General features: G+C 46.5%; 1 protein-coding gene across 2 annotated transcripts in view; it reads right to left on the bottom strand.

The window, feature by feature from the left end:
- Window positions 1-18,471, bottom strand: part of CAMKK2 (calcium/calmodulin dependent protein kinase kinase 2) — a 216,591-nt gene that overhangs the window by 98,460 nt on the left and 99,660 nt on the right. For both annotated transcript variants that reach the window (XM_082255601.1, XM_082255602.1), the window contains exon 4: window positions 3,428-3,481. In XM_082255601.1, the coding sequence (XP_082111727.1) occupies window positions 3,428-3,481 (54 nt within the window). The remainder of the gene's footprint in view (window positions 1-3,427; window positions 3,482-18,471) is intronic.

The raw sequence follows: 18,471 nt of genomic DNA on the forward strand, positions 1-18,471 counted from the left end.
CACACCCTGTGCACTTTTTGTGTTCCTCACGTTTGTGTGTGTGCACTTTTTTATGCACCGGGTGAAGTCTTTTGAGTGTGTTTCACACGCTACGGGCTTTAAAAAAAAACAGGCAACCTAGAGCTCAACCAAACAACAGGAGCTCACCCAGATAAAAGACCCCAAGAGAATAACAAAAAAACATTCTCTTATGAAACAGCAGCCTGAAAAACCTTGCGCCCAAAAGAGGCATCTGAAGATGCCAACAAATCCACAAATTTTGTAAAGGTATGTACAGACGTCAAAGTCGCTGCCTTACAAACTTGTATAACAGAGGCCTAAAAGCAAAAAGCCCAAGAGGCACTCAGCGCTCTAGTAGAATGGGCCTTCACAGGAAAAGAAGGAACCTGACCCTTGATTGAATAAGCCTGAACAACAGTCTGCCTGATCCATCTAGAAATGGTCGCAGCGGACGCAGCCAAACCTTTGCGAGGACCGTCCAGAAGGACAAAGAGAGAGTCCGACTTCCTGAAGGACTCAGTAACCGTCACATAAACCCTTATTGCCCGAACCACATCCAGAGAGTGCAAGGCAATCTCCTTGGGATGTTTAGGCTTAGGACATAAGGAAGGCAAATTGATGTCCTTATTAAGATGAAAATCCGACACCACTTTAGGGAGAAAAGACGGATTAGGTCAGAGGACCACTTTATCCCTGTGGACCACCAAATAAGGCGAATGACGGGAGAGCGCCGCTAACTCAGTGACTCTGCGAGCAGAAGTAAGAGAGCAGAGAAATCTCCCTAATATTCTCAAAAGGAGGCTTTTGAAGAACAGACAAAACCAGATTAAGATCCCACGGCGGTAACGGGGATCTCCTCAGAGGAGCCAGATGACGCAACCCCTGAATGAAGGTGCGAATCAAACTATGAGTAGCCAACGGACGTTGAAAGTAAATAGCCAAGGTCGAAACCTGGCCCTTGATAGTACCCAATGCCAGCGGAGGAACCGGCACAATCACCCTTGAGCCAGGAGATCTTGCACAGCCTCCCGCAGATCCTTAAAACACTCCTGAGGCAGGTGAAGATTCGACTGAAAGAACCTGTCCCCTGGCCGGGACCAGAATTTGATCTTGTACCCGGAGCAAATCAGTTCGCGAACCCAATCGTCCTGAATGAAGGAAGTCCAGGGTTCCTGAAAGAAGCGCAGATGTCCCCCCACTCCTGACACGGGTGAGGGCACCCCTTCATGCTGAAGAGGACTTGTCTGCCACACCGGACTGGCCGGCCTTGTGCTTGTCCCAGGGCTACTTAGCTCCTCCAGAAGCTCTGAACGGCTTACCTTTTTCTTGCGCCCAGGGGCACGAAAAAAAAGTTTATGAGCAGAGCAGAAAAGGAGGGACCCCGCTTTGTACGGGGAGTCTTACCCTTGGAGAATTGAGGAAGAAGAGTACTCTTCCCGCCAGTCAGGCCCTTGATTAACTCATCCAATGAGTCGCCAATCAACCGGTCTCCCAGAAAAGACAGATCAGCTAAGGCTTTCTTAGAAGCTTGGTCAGCCCACCAGCTCTTCAACCAAACCATGCAACTTAAAACAATGCCCACGGCCGAGATCCTGGCCACCAGGGGAGGCGCATTCATAGACGCATCACACAGGAACACCAGAGCCTTGATCACCTGATCCAACAGTTACAATTCCAGCTGTTCCGGAGGAACAGGCTCGGGGTTCAAGGACTCCCGCAAACCCCTAATCCACTCCGTCACCATCTGTGACACAGATACAAAAACTGGTTTCAAAATGTAACCCGCCAGCACATGAAAATGGCAGGAAAGGGATTCCACCCGCCTGTCCACTGGATCCGTAAAACTGGGGAATCTTCCACAGGCACAAGGGTAGATTTGTTCAATCTGTAAACAGTTTAGGTCCACTTTAGGTGGCACCGCCCAACAGTTGGAGACCTTTTCAGCAAAAGGGTACCGGCGTTTAAAGCGTTTAGGTACCACTGGTACTATTGGTCACTCATAATTTCGTGAAAGGTGTCGGGACAAGGGAAAACCCTGTCAGCTGTTGGAGACTTCTGAGAGCCAAAAGCCACCTGCGCCCCTGCCAGCGTGGTATCCCACACGGAAATAAACAGGGCTTCCACTAAGGCACGTTCCTGCACTGCAGCTGAAGAAGACAGGTCCTCTTCACCATCTGACTGTGAGGACAGTGACCCCTCAGGTAGGGGGGCATCCGGGGTGACCCCATCAGCCTCTGAATCAGAGGACATCTCCATAAAAGGAGAAGGCAGCGGCCGTTTTAGGCTATCAACCTTTTTCATGACTAAATCAACTTTAGTCGCCAGGCTTTCCATGGCAGCTGAAATCATGGCCAGCAACTGCGATCCGGACTGTCGCGCAGAGTAGGTCTGAGGGTGATTGCACAGTTTGGGACTCCATATTGCAATTTTAAAAAAAATGTTGTACTGTCACTTTAACAACACCGATCACGGTATCCACCACCAATCGCTGCGGTCTGCAGGGAACCCCTTTAAACCAAACTGACAGCAGAAAGTGCAAGGATATGCCTGCAAGGACCCCCAGTACTGTACCACCTCAGACAAACCATCCTCCTGAATCCTTCAGCAGCATGGAGAGAAAGGCAGGAAGTGACCTCGGCTCAGCAGCAGGAAATTACTACACAGAAAGTGATGTTGCCTAAATAAGGTTACACTGCTGAGTATTGCACCAGGGCTACACAAAGATGGATGCCCATACAAAACAATAGGAAGCTACAGGGAAAATGGCTGCCCCATACAAGTCTATGTGGAAAAAAATCACATTGCCCACACTTAAGATGGCGGCGCATGAAGGCCTCAGGAACCACAACAGGTACCAGCAAGCCCAAGGTACCATGTCACCCCCCCCCCAGAGTGCCAGGGAACTCCAGACACACAGCCACCGCAGGGACAGGGAAGGGGGGAGGGAAGGACACACAGACCGGGCACCGGGCAGGCCAGGGGGATCTTTTGGGAGGCACAAATCCCATTATCCCCAGGAGAGGGCCCACATCCCCCCAAGGCCAGCAGGGGCAAAGGGGGTACATTTACTCACGATACCATGGATCGGGTGGGCTCCGCTCCAGGCAGACTGCCTCCCACCCGAAGTGGGGGATGTTGCCAGCCGAGGGGTACGCTGCGACTCAGGGCGTTCCAGGTCGTTGTGTCCTGGCGAGGCATCCGCTCGCATTCTCGCCCCCTCCGGGAAAGGGGGACCGTCGTGGCTAGGCCTAGGTGGGAACTATAACTTGCTCACGCTCATAGGCCAGACTGGGGGGACCATAAGGATCAAGATTATCCAGTGCAAAGCCCATACAAAAAGTATGTGTAAATATGCACACAATATACTGTATGTATTATGCATTGTGTGTGTGTGTATGTATATAATATATAATAGGTATTCGCTTACATAGTATGTGTTGTCATCTTCATTATATGCCAGCTTCACCACTCCGTAGGAGCCCTGCAAGCATATAAAACGGAAAATGTTATCCAACTGAACATAATGAATAAATACATTTTCAATGAAAGCTTGCAATGTATTAATGTGTGGCAAGGTGCACTGGCAGCTCATAAAATTGAAGATGGCATGAAGTTCACTCTACTGCAAGTAAAAAGAGTCCTGCGCCTTTTTTTTAAATGCCTGGCATGTACATTGTGGTGTGCTCCAGTGTCAGAGCGTTGTTGGCTTCTGCAATAGCGCATTGAGCTGCTATTCAAAATGAATGACACTGCAAAACATCACACATTATTGCAACACAAAGATGTGAATGGGCCCTCAGGCTTATTTCAAAACAGAAAATATGGCTGCAGACCTCTTTCAAAAATTGCAACTGTCAATGATACAAACGAAGATGCAAAGTTTTCCCTTCACTTGCTCCATATGTATGTTCCAAGCCTTGGACTCAGGAAGTGCTGAAGCCACAGACAGCCAAAAAAATAGAGGTAAACATTGGTAGCCTCTACATTTGTCTCAGAACTGCAAACAGATTTGATATTTTTCCTTATACTACCACAAAAATACAAAACTCATTAGTTGTTGCCATTTTGGCAATCCTATAAATGGGTACACATGGGTTTAAAATTAGACAGTTCAGCACGAGCCAGTCAACTTTCGGTCAGTATGTACAGCTGCCTATCCCGCAGAAGCCATTCTAACAATTGGCTTTTGTCGAAGGGACATGCTGGAAAACCAGCATCCAATCAGTGCTTGCAGTCAATGGATGCAAGCGCTGATCTGTGAATTCTGATGTTGAGGTGGGGGGGCACCCTCTCCCAGCTGTCAGAATTCAATCGAACAGCAGCAGGGGAGAATGCCGCACCTATATCGGTTATGTCAGTGTGTACCAAGCTTAAAGAACAATACTCCAAAACAAAAAAATTGAATTGGATGCACTTAAAGGGGTTGTAAAGTCGGGAGGTTTTTTATCCTAATGCATTCTATGCATTAAGATAAAAACCTTCAGTGTGCAGCAGCCCCCCTAATGCTTACCTGGGACCCCTCTTGATCCAGCGATGTCCACGACTGTATCAGCCATCCGAGACTCCCCTTCTCATTGGCTAGAACACAGCAGCGGCGCCAATGGCTCCCGCTGCTGTCAATCACAGTCAATTAGCTAATGAGGAGAGAAAGGGGTGGGGCCAAACCGCAGCTCTTTGTCTGAATGGATACACAGAGCTGTGTCTCGGCTCGAGTGCCCCCATAGCAAGCTGCTTGCTGTGGGGGCACTCAAAGGAGGGAGGGGCCAGGAGCTCCAGCCAGGGACCCGAGGAGAAGAAGAGGATCCAGGCTGCCCTGCGCAAAACCACTTCACAGAGGAGGGAAGTATTATTATTATTATTATACAGGATTTATATAGCGCCAACAGTTTGCGCAGCGCTTCACAATTATGAGGGAAGACAATACAGTTACAATACAATTCAAGACAGGAGGAATAAGAGGGCCCTGCTCGTTAGAGCTTACATTCTAGAAGTATAACATGTTTGTTATTTTTATTGAAAAAAAAAAACGAGACTTTACAATTACTTTCAATTACAATAGGTTTAAAAAAATACTTTTTCTTTCATTATATCTACAGTATACTGTATAGTGAGCGTGATATGTTTGCAGTCCATTTTTTCTACTGTGGCAGTTTGTTTTTACTGGATTTTAGACAAGCAACAAGTGCTGCTTGTGGCTTGTCTTTACTTTAAGGGTGTGATTACACACATACACACACCTATGACAACAAGATACGCTGGTTAAAATTAAATGTAATTATCGATCCACCTAGATAATAAATATATATATGGATGGCATATATGCTGAAATGCTGCCAAAGAGAAGGAAGAAGCAATGACACTTGTAGGTGAAGGGAAACTGAAGGCAAAGGATATTTTCTGTAGAATTAGAGCTTAAAAAAACATTCTTAAAGAATATCCTAAGGCTCCTTTCACACGGCCGCTCCGCTGCTTTCCGTGTGTCCGCAAATCATCCTATTTTTTTGCGGATGATTTGCAAACATCAATGTAAGTGAATGGTATTGCGGATGTCAGCGGAATACCATCCGCTGACATCCGATTTTCCTCCTTTCAGTTCTGTTCCGTTTTTTGGAACGGAACAGAACCCCATTTTTCCATCCGTGTAAAAAACGGAAAGGAAGGAAAATCGGATGTCAGCGGTGTCATCCGCTGACATCCGCAATGCCATATACTTACATTATGTCCGCATATCATCCGCAAACGGATGGGATGATATGCGGGCATACGGAGCGGATGACACAAATGTCATCCGCTCCGTGGAAAAAAAAAAAAAAGTCCCGCAGCGGACTACAGCAGCGGAGCGGCCGTCTGAAAGGAGCCTATAGCTGAAGTTTAGTGAAATAGAAAACAAAAACACTCAGCAGAGACAGTACTTATCATAAATGAAGAGTGTGCAGTGTGCTGGTGCCTGTGTTTGATTGAATTCCTAAATCCTCTACCCATGGATTTCCTCATAGAGGTGAAATGAGTTGCTGCACCTGTCAAATGCCAACTATGTCCTCTCTTTTCACCTCCATGCTCCATTCATATAAGTCCTACTTAATGTTCTATGAAAGGAGGACGGGCAAATGAATTAAAGGTCCACCTCTCTAATCATGGAATGCTTTCCTTTGTGGGAACCTATAGTATGTCTTCTTTGAATGGAGCATGGAGGTGGAAAGGACATTTGACAAATTTTTTTATTGCAGGTGCAGCCACTCATATTAACCTCTGCAGGTACCAGATGCTGTGGGGATATCTAGAAGCAGAAGACTTTGAATTTAAAGGGTTCGTATAGATACTTAAAAAAAAACAAAAAAACAATGGCTTTGCACAGAGAAACCCCGATCCTCCTCAGATCCCCCGCCAGAGCTCTGGGCCCCTCTCTCCAGCCAAGTGCCCTCATAGCAAGCCGCTTGGTATGAGGGCACTCGTGCGTGCTCCCTCCTAAGCCAGCTCTCTGTGTCCATAAGCGACAGACAGCGCGGCTCAGCCCCTCTCCCCTCACTGGCTGTGACTGACAGCAGTGGGATCCAATGGCTCTTGCTGCAGTCAATCACAGCGAATGAGGAGTGAGAGATCTGGGAGAGCCTCGGCTCTCGTGCACATTGCTGGATTGAGATCGGGCTTAGGTAAATATTAGAGGGGACTGCACAATGAAGGCATTTTACCTTCATGCAAAGAATGCATGAGGGTAAAAAACCTTCAGCATTTTGAACCACTTTAAATTGGACACAGCAGCAAACAGCACATGGGACACTTTTCATTCATGCTTTGTTGAAATAAAAAAATCACTTAATTTTAGCTTTAAAGGCCACATCGCTTTTTACATTTTTTGCAAAGCAGTATAATACATTTTTAAAATCATTGTGTTGTTTTCAGACATTCGCAATCTGTTCGACCGCACTCTCCCCCTCTGGAAATCAAGGTAACTAAGACCCTTTCTCAAGCACCATTGGGGGGAACTTTTGGATCTATCCACTGAGCAATTGTGACTCAAGGAAGAGGCAACGGCACATGATTTTTCACAATCGTATCGCTTATTTCATATCCATCGAACATTACTCTACCGAAATATCTGGCTCAATGAGAACGGAAGCTGGGATATACTTTTACAGACCAACAATGTGAGAGAATCTCGACCATGACTTGCAAGACATATATTTCATGCAGTGTTCAAGAAATAGGATATAAAATCTCATCTAGATGGTATAGGGCAGTGTTGGCAAACCTTGGCACCCAGGATGTTTTGGGACTACATTTCCCATGATGCTCAACTACACTGCAGAGTGCATGAGCATCATGGGAAATATAGTTCCAAAACATCTGGGGTGCCAAGGTTCGTCATCACCCCACTGACGAAGTCACATGACGCAACGTGTACGGGGGAAGAGCCTACTCGTTGGACGTCAGACCCAGGAAGGTTTGCCTCGTAGACGATATCAGCTGTTTGCAGCCTGCACTGTCTGAAGTGCCTGCATATGTAAGTGCTTTACTTTTGGTTCTTGCAATAAACATTTAAAAACTGAGAGCATTTGATTACTCTCCCTTTCTTTTGCTGAGTGTCATTGCACCCTGTAAGCTGGCTCAGGGGAGGTTGAAGATGTGGAGTGGACAAGACAGGCAGTCCAGTTAATTACACCGATGCTTGTATGACTCTTATGAGTCTATCCCTGAGGTGAGCTGCTATTCCAGCACCAGTCACTGAGAGCACCAGTTTGAAGTGTTTGGAGCACGATCTCACTTTTACCCCACTGGATCACTGATTGGAATATTTGGATCCTTGATCAGGATTGGGTTTGGGACTTTTTTCTGATCATTTGACAATTGCACTTTTTGATCATTTTTGCACCTGCACTTTTCATTGCATTTGCACTTTTGTATATTTATATTGTGATTATTTAGTTTATATTCATGCACATTTTTTGATTCATTTGTATGATCCATACCTATGATATCACTGTTATTGATTTCGTTTATTTATTTTAGTCACTTGGCGCAGCAATATTGATTTATTTTTAATCATGGGAAATATAGTTCCAAAACATCTGGGGTGCCAAGGTTCGCCATCACTGGTATAGGGTCTCTAAGACTATCCATAAGCTTTTTCCACAGAGTTTGCCATTGTGCTGGAGGTGCTAGGAGGAAGAGACCACTATGCTCCTAAATATTCTGACACTCCATATCTTTTGGTCATGTAAGAGAATACAGGACTTTTGGTCCCAAGTAAAACACTGGATTTTTATATTTACTGATATCCAACTTCCCAATGATCCAATGTCTTTTGTTTTACATCTAATGCCCATATCTCTCAAGTGGTACAAATGCTCACTTTTGATCCATCTTCTCAATGCAGCAAAGGCATGTACAGTATACCTGCTGGAAACAAACGGCTGCACCCTCTTTGAAGCAGTCGTTCAAGTGAATGAAGGATTTGCTGCCTCAGCATATCATATGGAGGACGGCTTCAATGAAATGTGGTTTTATTGGACTGAATTCTCCTGCTCTCCTGAATATTTCTTTATATTAGGCTCCCAGGCCTGAAATCACTTGCCAGATAAAGTGAACGACAGGATAAAGCCGCCTGTTCCGACACCCTGCGCGCAGATGTGATAGCCACCAAAAAGGCCACCTTCTGGGACAGCGTAAGCAGGGGAAACGCCCGAATATTTTCAAAGGGAGGGCTGAAAGCACCAAATTAAGATCCCAAAACAGCATCGGAACCTGCACTGGAGGGACCAAATGTCGGACACACTGAAAAAAGTACACACCAGGGAGTGTGTGGCCAAAGGTCATTTGAAAAAGACTGCCAAGGCTTATACCTGGCCCTTGATGGTACTCAAGGCCAATTTCTGTTCAACCCCTCATTGAAGGAAGGTTAAGATTCGAGCCACTGAGAAGGAGTGAGGATGCACCACAAAAGACTTACACCATGCAATGTACGTCTTCTGTATACGATGATAGATCTTCCTTCAAAGTAGATTTCCTAGCTTTTAACAACGTAGGAAACACAGACTCAGACAAACCTCTATCCATCAGCACCTGGCGTTCAACAGCCAAGCCATCAAAGCCAGCGACTGTAAAGCAGGATGGAAGATCGGTCCTTCGGACAGCAGATCCTCCCTGAGAGGAAGCTTTCAAGGAACACTGGCGACAAGCTGTACCAGTTCGGTGTACAAAGCCGGGTGAGGCCAGTCCGGGGCCACCAAGATGGCTGGAATCCTTTCTGTCTCGATTCTGCGTAGGAGTCTGGGCAGAAGCTTGAGAGGGGGCAAGGCGTAAATCAGACAATACTGACCCCACGGGGCCACCAGCGCGTCTGTGGCGTCTGCCAGTGGATCCCTTGACCGAGCCAAAAATCTTTGCACCTTTCTGTTGAGCCGAAACGCCAACAGATCCACCTCGGGAGTGCCCCACCGGAGACACAGCTGATAAAACACCTCCAGATGAAGGGACAACTCCACGTGGTCCAATACCTACCAACTGAGGTAGTCCGCCTGCCCATTTTCCACCCCGGGAATGTGTACGGCGGAGAGGGCTGGAACGAACCGTTCTGCCCACCTTAGAATCCCGGCTACCTCCAGAGCCGCCATGGCACTTCTTCCTCAGAGTTTGTATTGTGATCTCCAAGTTCTCCACCAGAGCAGATGGAGACTCTGCTCACAGAAAGAGATCCTCCAAGCCACCCAGTACCGCAATTCCCCCGTTGGTGTAGCAAAGAAGACCCAAGGAGCAGAGGTGAGACCAAAGGGTAATGCCACAAACTTATAAATCTCCTCTCCCACAGCAAAGCGGAGAAAAATGCTGGTAACTGGCACATATTGGAATGTTCCCCTGACGTACGGATGCCACTACTGTTCGAATGGACTCCATTCTGAACTTCTGCACCCACACAAAGCAGTTTAGCGCCTTGAGGTCCAGGATTGGACGCACTTTACCTTCCTTCCCAGGGACTGTGAACAGGTTTGAGTAAAAACCCAGAACCGGGACAATCACCCCTTGAAGGAACAGGTCTTGTGCTGCCCCAAACAGACCCTGTAACCGGTCTGTGGACAGGTGAAGACTGGAAGAAAAAAACCTTGCCAGGGGACAAGAGTGAAAATTGATCTTGTAACCAGACCGAATAACTTTGTGGACCCACTTGTCTTGCACCAAGGAAGGCCCCGGGACGGAAACCAGCGATGACATCCCCCCACCCCTGATACGGGTGAGGGCGCACCTTCATGTTGAAGGAGCCTTGTCTGCGGGTCTGGAGAAGGCCGCTTCTGGCTTGCCAGACCAGGTTTGTTTGGAGCCACCAGAGGAGGCCCTGAAAGGCTTCGAGCCCTTGTCAGTCGACCCTGAGGGACGAAAAAACAGCTGAGAAGGAAGGTCCACATCTACGACGAGGTTCCATACCCTTAGTAGCCTGTGGAAGAAAGGTACTCTTTCCTCCTGTGAGACCTTTAATGATGTCATCCAGGGTAGCTACAAACAGATGATCTCCTTGAAAGAGAAGATCAGTCAAGGCCTTCTTAGAAATCTGATCCGCAGACCAGCATTTAAGCGAAAAGACACGCTGAATGATCACCGCCAAAACAGAGAGGCGAGCCATCAGGGGAGCCGCATCCAAGAAGTCATCACAGATAAACTGCAACCCCTGGACCAGCTGGTCCGCCAGCTCAGCAAAGGCAGGAGGAAGTTGTTCACCCTCCAGGTCACGGCGTAGGAGCTTAGCCCACTCGGTCAAAGTTTGCAACACTAGGGCAATGGTAAATAACGGCCTCATTGCCGAACCCGCTAATGTGTACATCATGCGGGCCACAGCCTCTGCCTTCTGGTCAGCCGGATCCTTAAAGGCCAGGGACTCTTCCACCGGAATGGTTGCCTTGTTTAATCTGGAAACCGGAGGATCCTTCACCGGTGGCACAGTCCACTTCTTAAGAAGGGACTCCTCATAGGGGTAATGCCTAGTAAAGCGCTTAGGAACCCAACAGGGACGCTTTGGTCGTCCCCACTCTTTAGCGACAATTCTGTCAAAATAGGCAGGGAAAGGAAACATCTTTGCCACTCTGGATTGCTTGTGAGTGCCAAAGGGTACCTGCGCCTCCGTCGCAGCTTCAGCCGTGTCCTCCATCTCACGCACAGAAACAATCAGTGCATCTACCAGCGCCTTTTCATGCGCGGTCCCAGACGTGGAGGAATCATCCTCACTATCAGAGGATTGAAGGCTCGTGGTCGCAGACCCAGCAGGGTGACCCACGTCCACAGTGGCCGAATCAGATTCAGGATCTGATATGACAAATGAGGCAGGGGGCGCTTTTTGCTAGCCCACTGCCCGCAAGCCACCTCAACCCGGGACACAAGGGACTCCAGGACCGCCGTCAGTGCATGAATGGATGGTTGGGACCCGGAGGGCCCCGCAGCCTCAGAGAGGGGATCAGGTGGGGAAACGTTCTCTAAGGACTCCATGAGTCACCAGGGGGACCCCACAAAAAGTATAACACACTGCTAAAGGACAACCCCCACGGCGCTGGCAGAACAGCCCGGTCATCAAGCACAAGGCACAGAGCGATCCTCAGGAGAGAGGGAGAGGACCCCATCAGACTCACCTCCCGCTGACACAGGCACTTGCAAGCACTCGAAAATTTTGCATTAAACGTGCGGCGATCAGGAAGCTAAATGATCCAAGAGTCAGCACCAGGGGATAAGGAGGGGCTCCCACCGCCGAGGCTAGGTCGTATGTGACCCATGCAAGACGTTTAACCTGCAGAGTTAGCCCCCCTCCAGTGGGGCTATGTTGAAGCCGACCTAGCATGGAGCGGAGGCCTGCACGCGCTTGCTGGCCAGACTGGGGTGACCACTGGATCTAGATTATCCAGCCCGTTGCCCAGTCTGGCAGTTGACAGTAGATCTCACAGGAAAAATCCAGGAAGAAAAAACTTGCTATATAAAAAATTTTGCCAGAGTGACTATAGCAGGGAGAGGAAGTATACCCCCTGGGCCTACCCATGGGTGTAGCCAGAAGTTTTTTCTGCCTAGTGTCCTACTTCCGTAGGGGGCAGCATAACCCAATGGTCAAGAATGACAGGAGTTGTGTCCGTCAATGAACGAAAGAGAATTTTTTTTTTTTATAGCGCAAAAAATCAAAACTGCAAAGGTAATCAAATACCACCAAAATAAAGCTCTATTTTTGGGGGAAAAATTACATAAATTTTATTTGGGTACAGCGTAGCACGACCGCGCAATTGTCAGTTAAAGTAAGGCAGTGCCATATCGCAATAAATGGCCTGGTCATGAAGGGAGATAAACCGTCCGGTGCTGAATTGGAAGGTTCAAATGGTAATTGTTTAGGATACAGAATGCAAAATAAATGTTGTTCAGTTGGGGTATATATTTACTTTAACCAACTATCATTTGCAATTGAACCTTTGATGATCCGTGTAACTGGCAAAGTATTAGATGCTTTGTGCTAAATGGTCCAACTTTCTCATTCTCATTCTGAGGGGTGTTAGCACAGTACTGCATTGTACTGTATAGACATTGGGCAAATTTTTATATAAACTGGGAGATACAACATAGATTTTTATGCAAAATCAGAAAATAATGGGATTTTTTACTTTTCTGACCGTAAAATCCATTTCTCTAATGTTCATTGACGGACACAGCTCCTGATTCTTTTTAACCATTGGGTTATACTGCCCCCTACAGGAGTAGGACACTAGGCAGGAAAAAGCTTGACTACGCCTATGGGCAGTCCCAGGGGTATACTCCCACTCTCAGCTATAGGCACTCAGTGTCAGAAGAAAGCCAACCCCACAGAGGGGTGGGTGCTGTGTTTGTCATTAGAGAAATTGATTTTATGGTAAGTCAAATATTCCATTTTCTCTTTCGTTCATTGACAGACACTGCTTCTTCTTAACCATTGGTACATCCTTAAACATGAGGGGTGGGAAAACAGCAGAAAAACATTCCCAAGGCTAAACATAGTCAACCAGGTAACATGGAGCTCAACCAAAACAACTGGAGCTCACCTGAAGAAAACAATACACTCTCAAAGAGGACCAGGTCTGAAAACAGCAGCCTGCAAAACTTTGCAGCCAAAAGAAGCATCTGCAGATGCCAACACATCCACTTTATAAAACTTTGTAAAAGTTTGCACAGACAACCAGATGGCCGCCTTGCAAACCTGCATCACTGATGCCTGATGACTGAAGGCCCAGGAGGCACTAAGCGTCCGAGTGGAGTGTGCCTGAACAGGGAAAGGAGGAACCTGACCCCTAATTGAATAGGCCTCAATCATTGTCTGTCTGAACCATCCGGAAATGGTCGCAGCAGAAACGACCAACCCTTTTCGAGGTCCAACCATGAGTACAAATAGTAAGTCTGACTTCCTAAAAAGACTCCGTAGCTGCCAGCTACACCTTGATTGCCTGAACCACATCCAGGGAATGCAGAGCAATTTCCTTCAGATGTTTGGGCCTGGGACATAGGGAAGGCAACACAATGTCTTCATTCAAATGGAAATCAGAGACGACCTTTGAAAGGAACAACAGACAGGGACAATGAACCACCTTAGCTTTGTAAACCAACAGGTAAGGTGAACGACAAGACAATGCCGCCAGCTCCGAAACCCTGCACGGAGAAGTAATAGCCACCAAAAAGGCCATCTTCTTGGACAACAAAAGAAGGGGAACCTCCCGATATTTTCAAAGGGAGATTCCTGGATAACTGACAACACCAATTTCAGGACCCATGGCGGTAATGGAGACCGCACTGGAGGAACCAAGTGTCGAGCTCCCTGGATAAAGGTACGCACCAAGAAAAGTGTGGACAATGGACGTTGAAAGAAAACCGCCAAGGCAGAAAACCTGGCTTTTGATGGTACTCAAGGCCAGGCGCTGCTCAACCCCTCATTGGAGGAAAGCCAAGATCCGTGCCACTGAAAAGGAGCAAGGGAGAACCCCAAAAGATTTACTCCACGCAATGTACGTCTTCCAAATACAATGGTATATCTACCTAGAGGTAGATTTTCTAACCTTTAACAGCGTAGGAATCAAACAAACCTCTATCCTTCAGCACCTGACTTTCAACAGCCAAGCTGTTAAAACCAGCTACTGTAAAGCAGGATGGAAGATTGGTCATTGAGACAGCAGATCTTCCTTGAGAGGAATTCTCCAAGAAGCATCGGCGACCAGCCGTACCAGATCAGCGCACCAAGACCGACGAGGCCAATCTGGAACCACCAGAAAGACCGGAATCCCTTGCTGCCTCGATCCTGCACAGGAGTCTTGGCAGAAGTTTGAGAGGGGGAATGGCATAAGACAATACTGACGTCAAGGAGCCACTAATGCTTCTACTGCGTCTGCCAGAGGATCCCGAGACCATGACACAAACTTCTGTACCTTCCATGGAATGTGTACAGCAGAGAGGGCTGGAACGATTATTCTGCCCACCTTAGAATGCCGGCAACTTTCCGATATGCCAGGACACTTCTTGTGTCCCCATGGTGATTAACATAAGCCACAGCCGTGGCATTGTCCGACTGAACTCGTACCGGGCACCCTTGAAAACGAATTGTCCAATGATCCAGACAAAGTCTGATTGCTCGGAGTTCCAGTACATTGATCAGCAGTCTGGACTCTTTCCGAGTCCAGACCAAATGAGCACAAGCTGTGCCGAGGACGCCTCCCTACCCGGACAGGCTTCCACCCGTGGTGACAACCGCCCAGTACAGGGGGAGAAGGATTTCCCTGTCAAAGTGCCGGAGCATGAAGCCACCTCTAGAGACTGTGGATTCTTGTCTCATTTCCCCAGAATCTCTTTTTGCAGAGATCTCGTGTGGAACTGTGCAAAGGGAACCGCCTGGAAGGTAGACACCATCAGGCCCAGCACCCGCATGCAAGCCCGGAGGGATGGCCATCTACTGGACAACAGAAGCTGAATTGCCTCCTGCAAATTCTGGAGTTTTTTCAGAGGAAGCAACACTCTGGCTGAGGCCGAATCCATCCAGATAGTCCAGTTTTGTGGACGGAACCAGAGCAGACTTCTGAAGGTTCAGAATCCAACCGAACTGAGTGCCTATAGCTGAGTGTGGGTGCATACCCCCTGAGAATGCCCATAGATGTAATCAAGCTTTTTCCTGCCTAGAGTCCTACTCCTGTAGGGGGCAGTATAACCCAACGTTTAAGAAGAATAAGGAGCTGTGTCCATCAATGAACGAAAGAGATATGTATTTTTTTTTTCAACAAGTCAGATTAGGTATGTTTACTTTTTGAAATTTAAAGTAAAAAAAAAAAAAAAACCTTGATACTCCTCAGCCCCTATTCTTTTAAATGAATTTACATAAAATCTTTAATTTAGAAAAAAACTGCTTTGTGTTCTTAAGCCTTTTTGTTTTTAAAAGTATTTAAACACAACCCCAAAATATTCCACAGGTCAGCTCACATCTACCCATTGTACAATGGAGCTGACAAGTTAAAGTGTTACTAAACCCACAACAGTAAAATCAGTCTGTATATGCAGTAAAGCATTCTTGTTATACTCACTGTGGAACCTAAGGGGTTAACCCACTGTATTGTGAAAAAAGGCTGTCTGATCCTCCCCTTTTTCCACAGTCCCCAATCCATCTCTTGATAGAACAGAGCTCTAGGGCACTCTGCACATGCTCAGTTTGGTGTGTTTTTGCTTACGTTTTTTTTTTTTTCTTGGGAGAGTGCATGTGATCGGCACAGGGCGAATCAGCACTTTCCAGACAGAGGTGTCAGGTGTCTTGCAGCCTCAAAGGACAGTCAGAGTAGAATGAAAACTTCTCCTACAAGCTTTAACCAGACACTGATAGAAGTCAAAAGACTGCTGTATTCTGCTGATGAGAAACGGTATTTACCAGTTTATATTTACTAACATAATTGCATTTCCATGTTTTGTGTACTGTGGGAGACCAGATATAGTGAATGCAAGGTCCTTGGTTTAAAAACAATTGAATGCCTTGTACCAATGTTCTATATTCAGAGTTCCATAATCCAATTTATTTTTAAGGGGCAACTAAACCAAAGAACAAAAATGCACTATATTGCAGCCTAGCATCCTCTTAAACATTGTGGCTGCATTTGTTTTCTGACAAGAACACTGTCACTGAAGACTGAGAATACTTGTTAATCTTGCCTGAAATGCAGCACCTTGTAACTTTCTGTAAGCTGCCTTGATTCATTCATTCATAGCAATATTCTCTAAACTACCAATTGCCCTGCCGCAATGGAGATGAGCCAAGACAAATTTGCAGTCCATACAAGGAGAACAGAGTAGGGTGACAACCATGGGTTCCTTTCAAAGATACAGTGAAGATGCAACATACCAACCCAGTGACAGGAAGCCCCGGTTCACACTAGGGCGACCTGTGAGGCGACCTGGTCGCCTCACAGGTCGCCGCAGGTCGCCTCCCATAGGGAAGCTACGGACCCGTTCTAATAGGAGCGACACAAGTCGCTCCGACCTAGAAAAAGGGTCCGGAGCTTCTTTGGGGCGACCAGGAGGCGACCGCCATAGACTTCAATGTTATGAAGTCTGTGGCGGCCGCTCCGAGGTCGCGGCGCGCTGCTCGCACCGCGATCTCGGAGGTCGCCCCTGAAAGTAGCGTCGCGCCAGTGTGAACCCGGCGCTAAGGGTGTTATTTGCAGAATTACGAGCTGAAAAAAAAACAAAAGAAGCTTGAAAAAAGTAAACAAATGCAGCCACCACACCAAGGACTAGTGACCTGCAATATATTACTTCTTAGGTTTTGGGTGTAGGTACACTTAAAGTGAGAGAGAGGGATCCTCTAAAGTAGGAAACAAGAGTAAAGTAGGAAAGCATAGGCAGGCTTAGTGTGAAAGAAAAGGGAAGGTACGCTCACATTCATTCATGCAGGACGCAACCTCTATGTATTCTGCTCTCCTACGGAGTTATAAGTCATTCAGGAGGACCATATCTCTTGGAAAGCCTTGCATTTTTTTTATTATTTATGGCATTTACTTTTTCCCTGAAGATACTTTACGTGAAACCTGCTCAACAGCAATAGTTAGGGATTTCAATTCTGTTATTGCCACCTTTGCAGCATGAAGGATAGATTGCTAGAGGGTTTGGGAATCATAGGGTTTTGGGACAAAATATTCCAAGTTAAGTTTCAGGTTTCATATTTCGAGTTCCATGTCTCTTTTCATTTCCCATAGTTTTATATTTTGCATTCCATGTTCCATATTAAGAGTTCCATTACTATTTTACTGAGTTCCATATTCTAATTTCCTTGTTCCTTGTTCAGAGTTTCAGATTCTAAGTTCCATATTTTAAATTTCATTTTCAGAATTCAAATATTACGTCTTCTGAGTTCCATACGCCATACGATAGGTCTCATACTCCAAGTTCCATATTCGAGGTTCCATATTAAGGTTCATGACTTGAGTTCTACGTTCCTTAGAGTTTAATTTTCTATATTCTGATTTACAAATTCAGAGTTACTTTTTCCAAGTTTGGGCGAGGTACTCTTTGGCATCCTAGCCTGCCAGAGGACCTTGTCCCAGCTCTGTTGCCAGGGTTCATACAATGGCAAAAATGTTTACAACTCTTAATTCCAAAAAAAAAGTTGGAACCCTGTGTAAAATCTACATAAAAACAAAATGCAATGATTTGAAAATCTCATAAACCCATATTTTATTCACAGTAGAAAATAGAAAACATATCAAATGTTTATACTGAGAAAATTTACCATTTTAGGAAAAAATAACTGGATTTTGTCTTACTGTAAAATCCTTTTCTCTGATGCTCATTGACAGACACAGCTTCATATGTTCATTGACTGTTGGGTTATGTTGCTCTTCCTAGGAGTAGGACACTAGGAGGAAAATGGTTTGACTATGCCTATGGGCGGTCCCAGGGGGTAAACTCCCACTTACTGCTCTAGGACGTCAGTTTTGTAACAAGCAGTGTCAGAAGAATACATAACCCAACTCCACAGAGGGGTGGGTGGCTATGTCCGTCAATGAACATCAGAGAAAAGTATTTTACAGTAAGACAAAAAAATTCTCTTTTGTTCAGTGACGGACCCAGCTTCGTATCTTCATTGACCTTTGGGATGTCCCAAAGCAGTGTCATCATAAGGGGTGGGCACACAGAAACTGTTAACAAAAAAACAGCTAACAAAAAAAAAATAGCCAACCATGCAATAAGAAGCCCAATCAGGAACAACTTGGGCTCACCAACCGGAAAAAAAAACCCTCGAGGCCACAGCCTCCACAACAGCGGCCTGCAAAAATTTGCGGCCGAAAGCAGCATCCGCAGATGCCAGGACGTCCACCTTGTAAAACTTGGTGAACGTATGCACAGGCGACTGGTGGCTGCCTTGCTCACCTGGACCACCGACGCCTGATGACAAAAGGCCCAGGACGCCCTTGTAAAATGCGCCTTGACAGGGAAAGGAGGGACCTGACCCTTAATGGAATA

Source organism: Pelophylax lessonae (assembly GCF_965119305.1).
Source record: "Pelophylax lessonae genome assembly, chromosome: 1".
Lineage (NCBI taxonomy): Eukaryota > Metazoa > Chordata > Amphibia > Anura > Ranidae > Pelophylax > Pelophylax lessonae.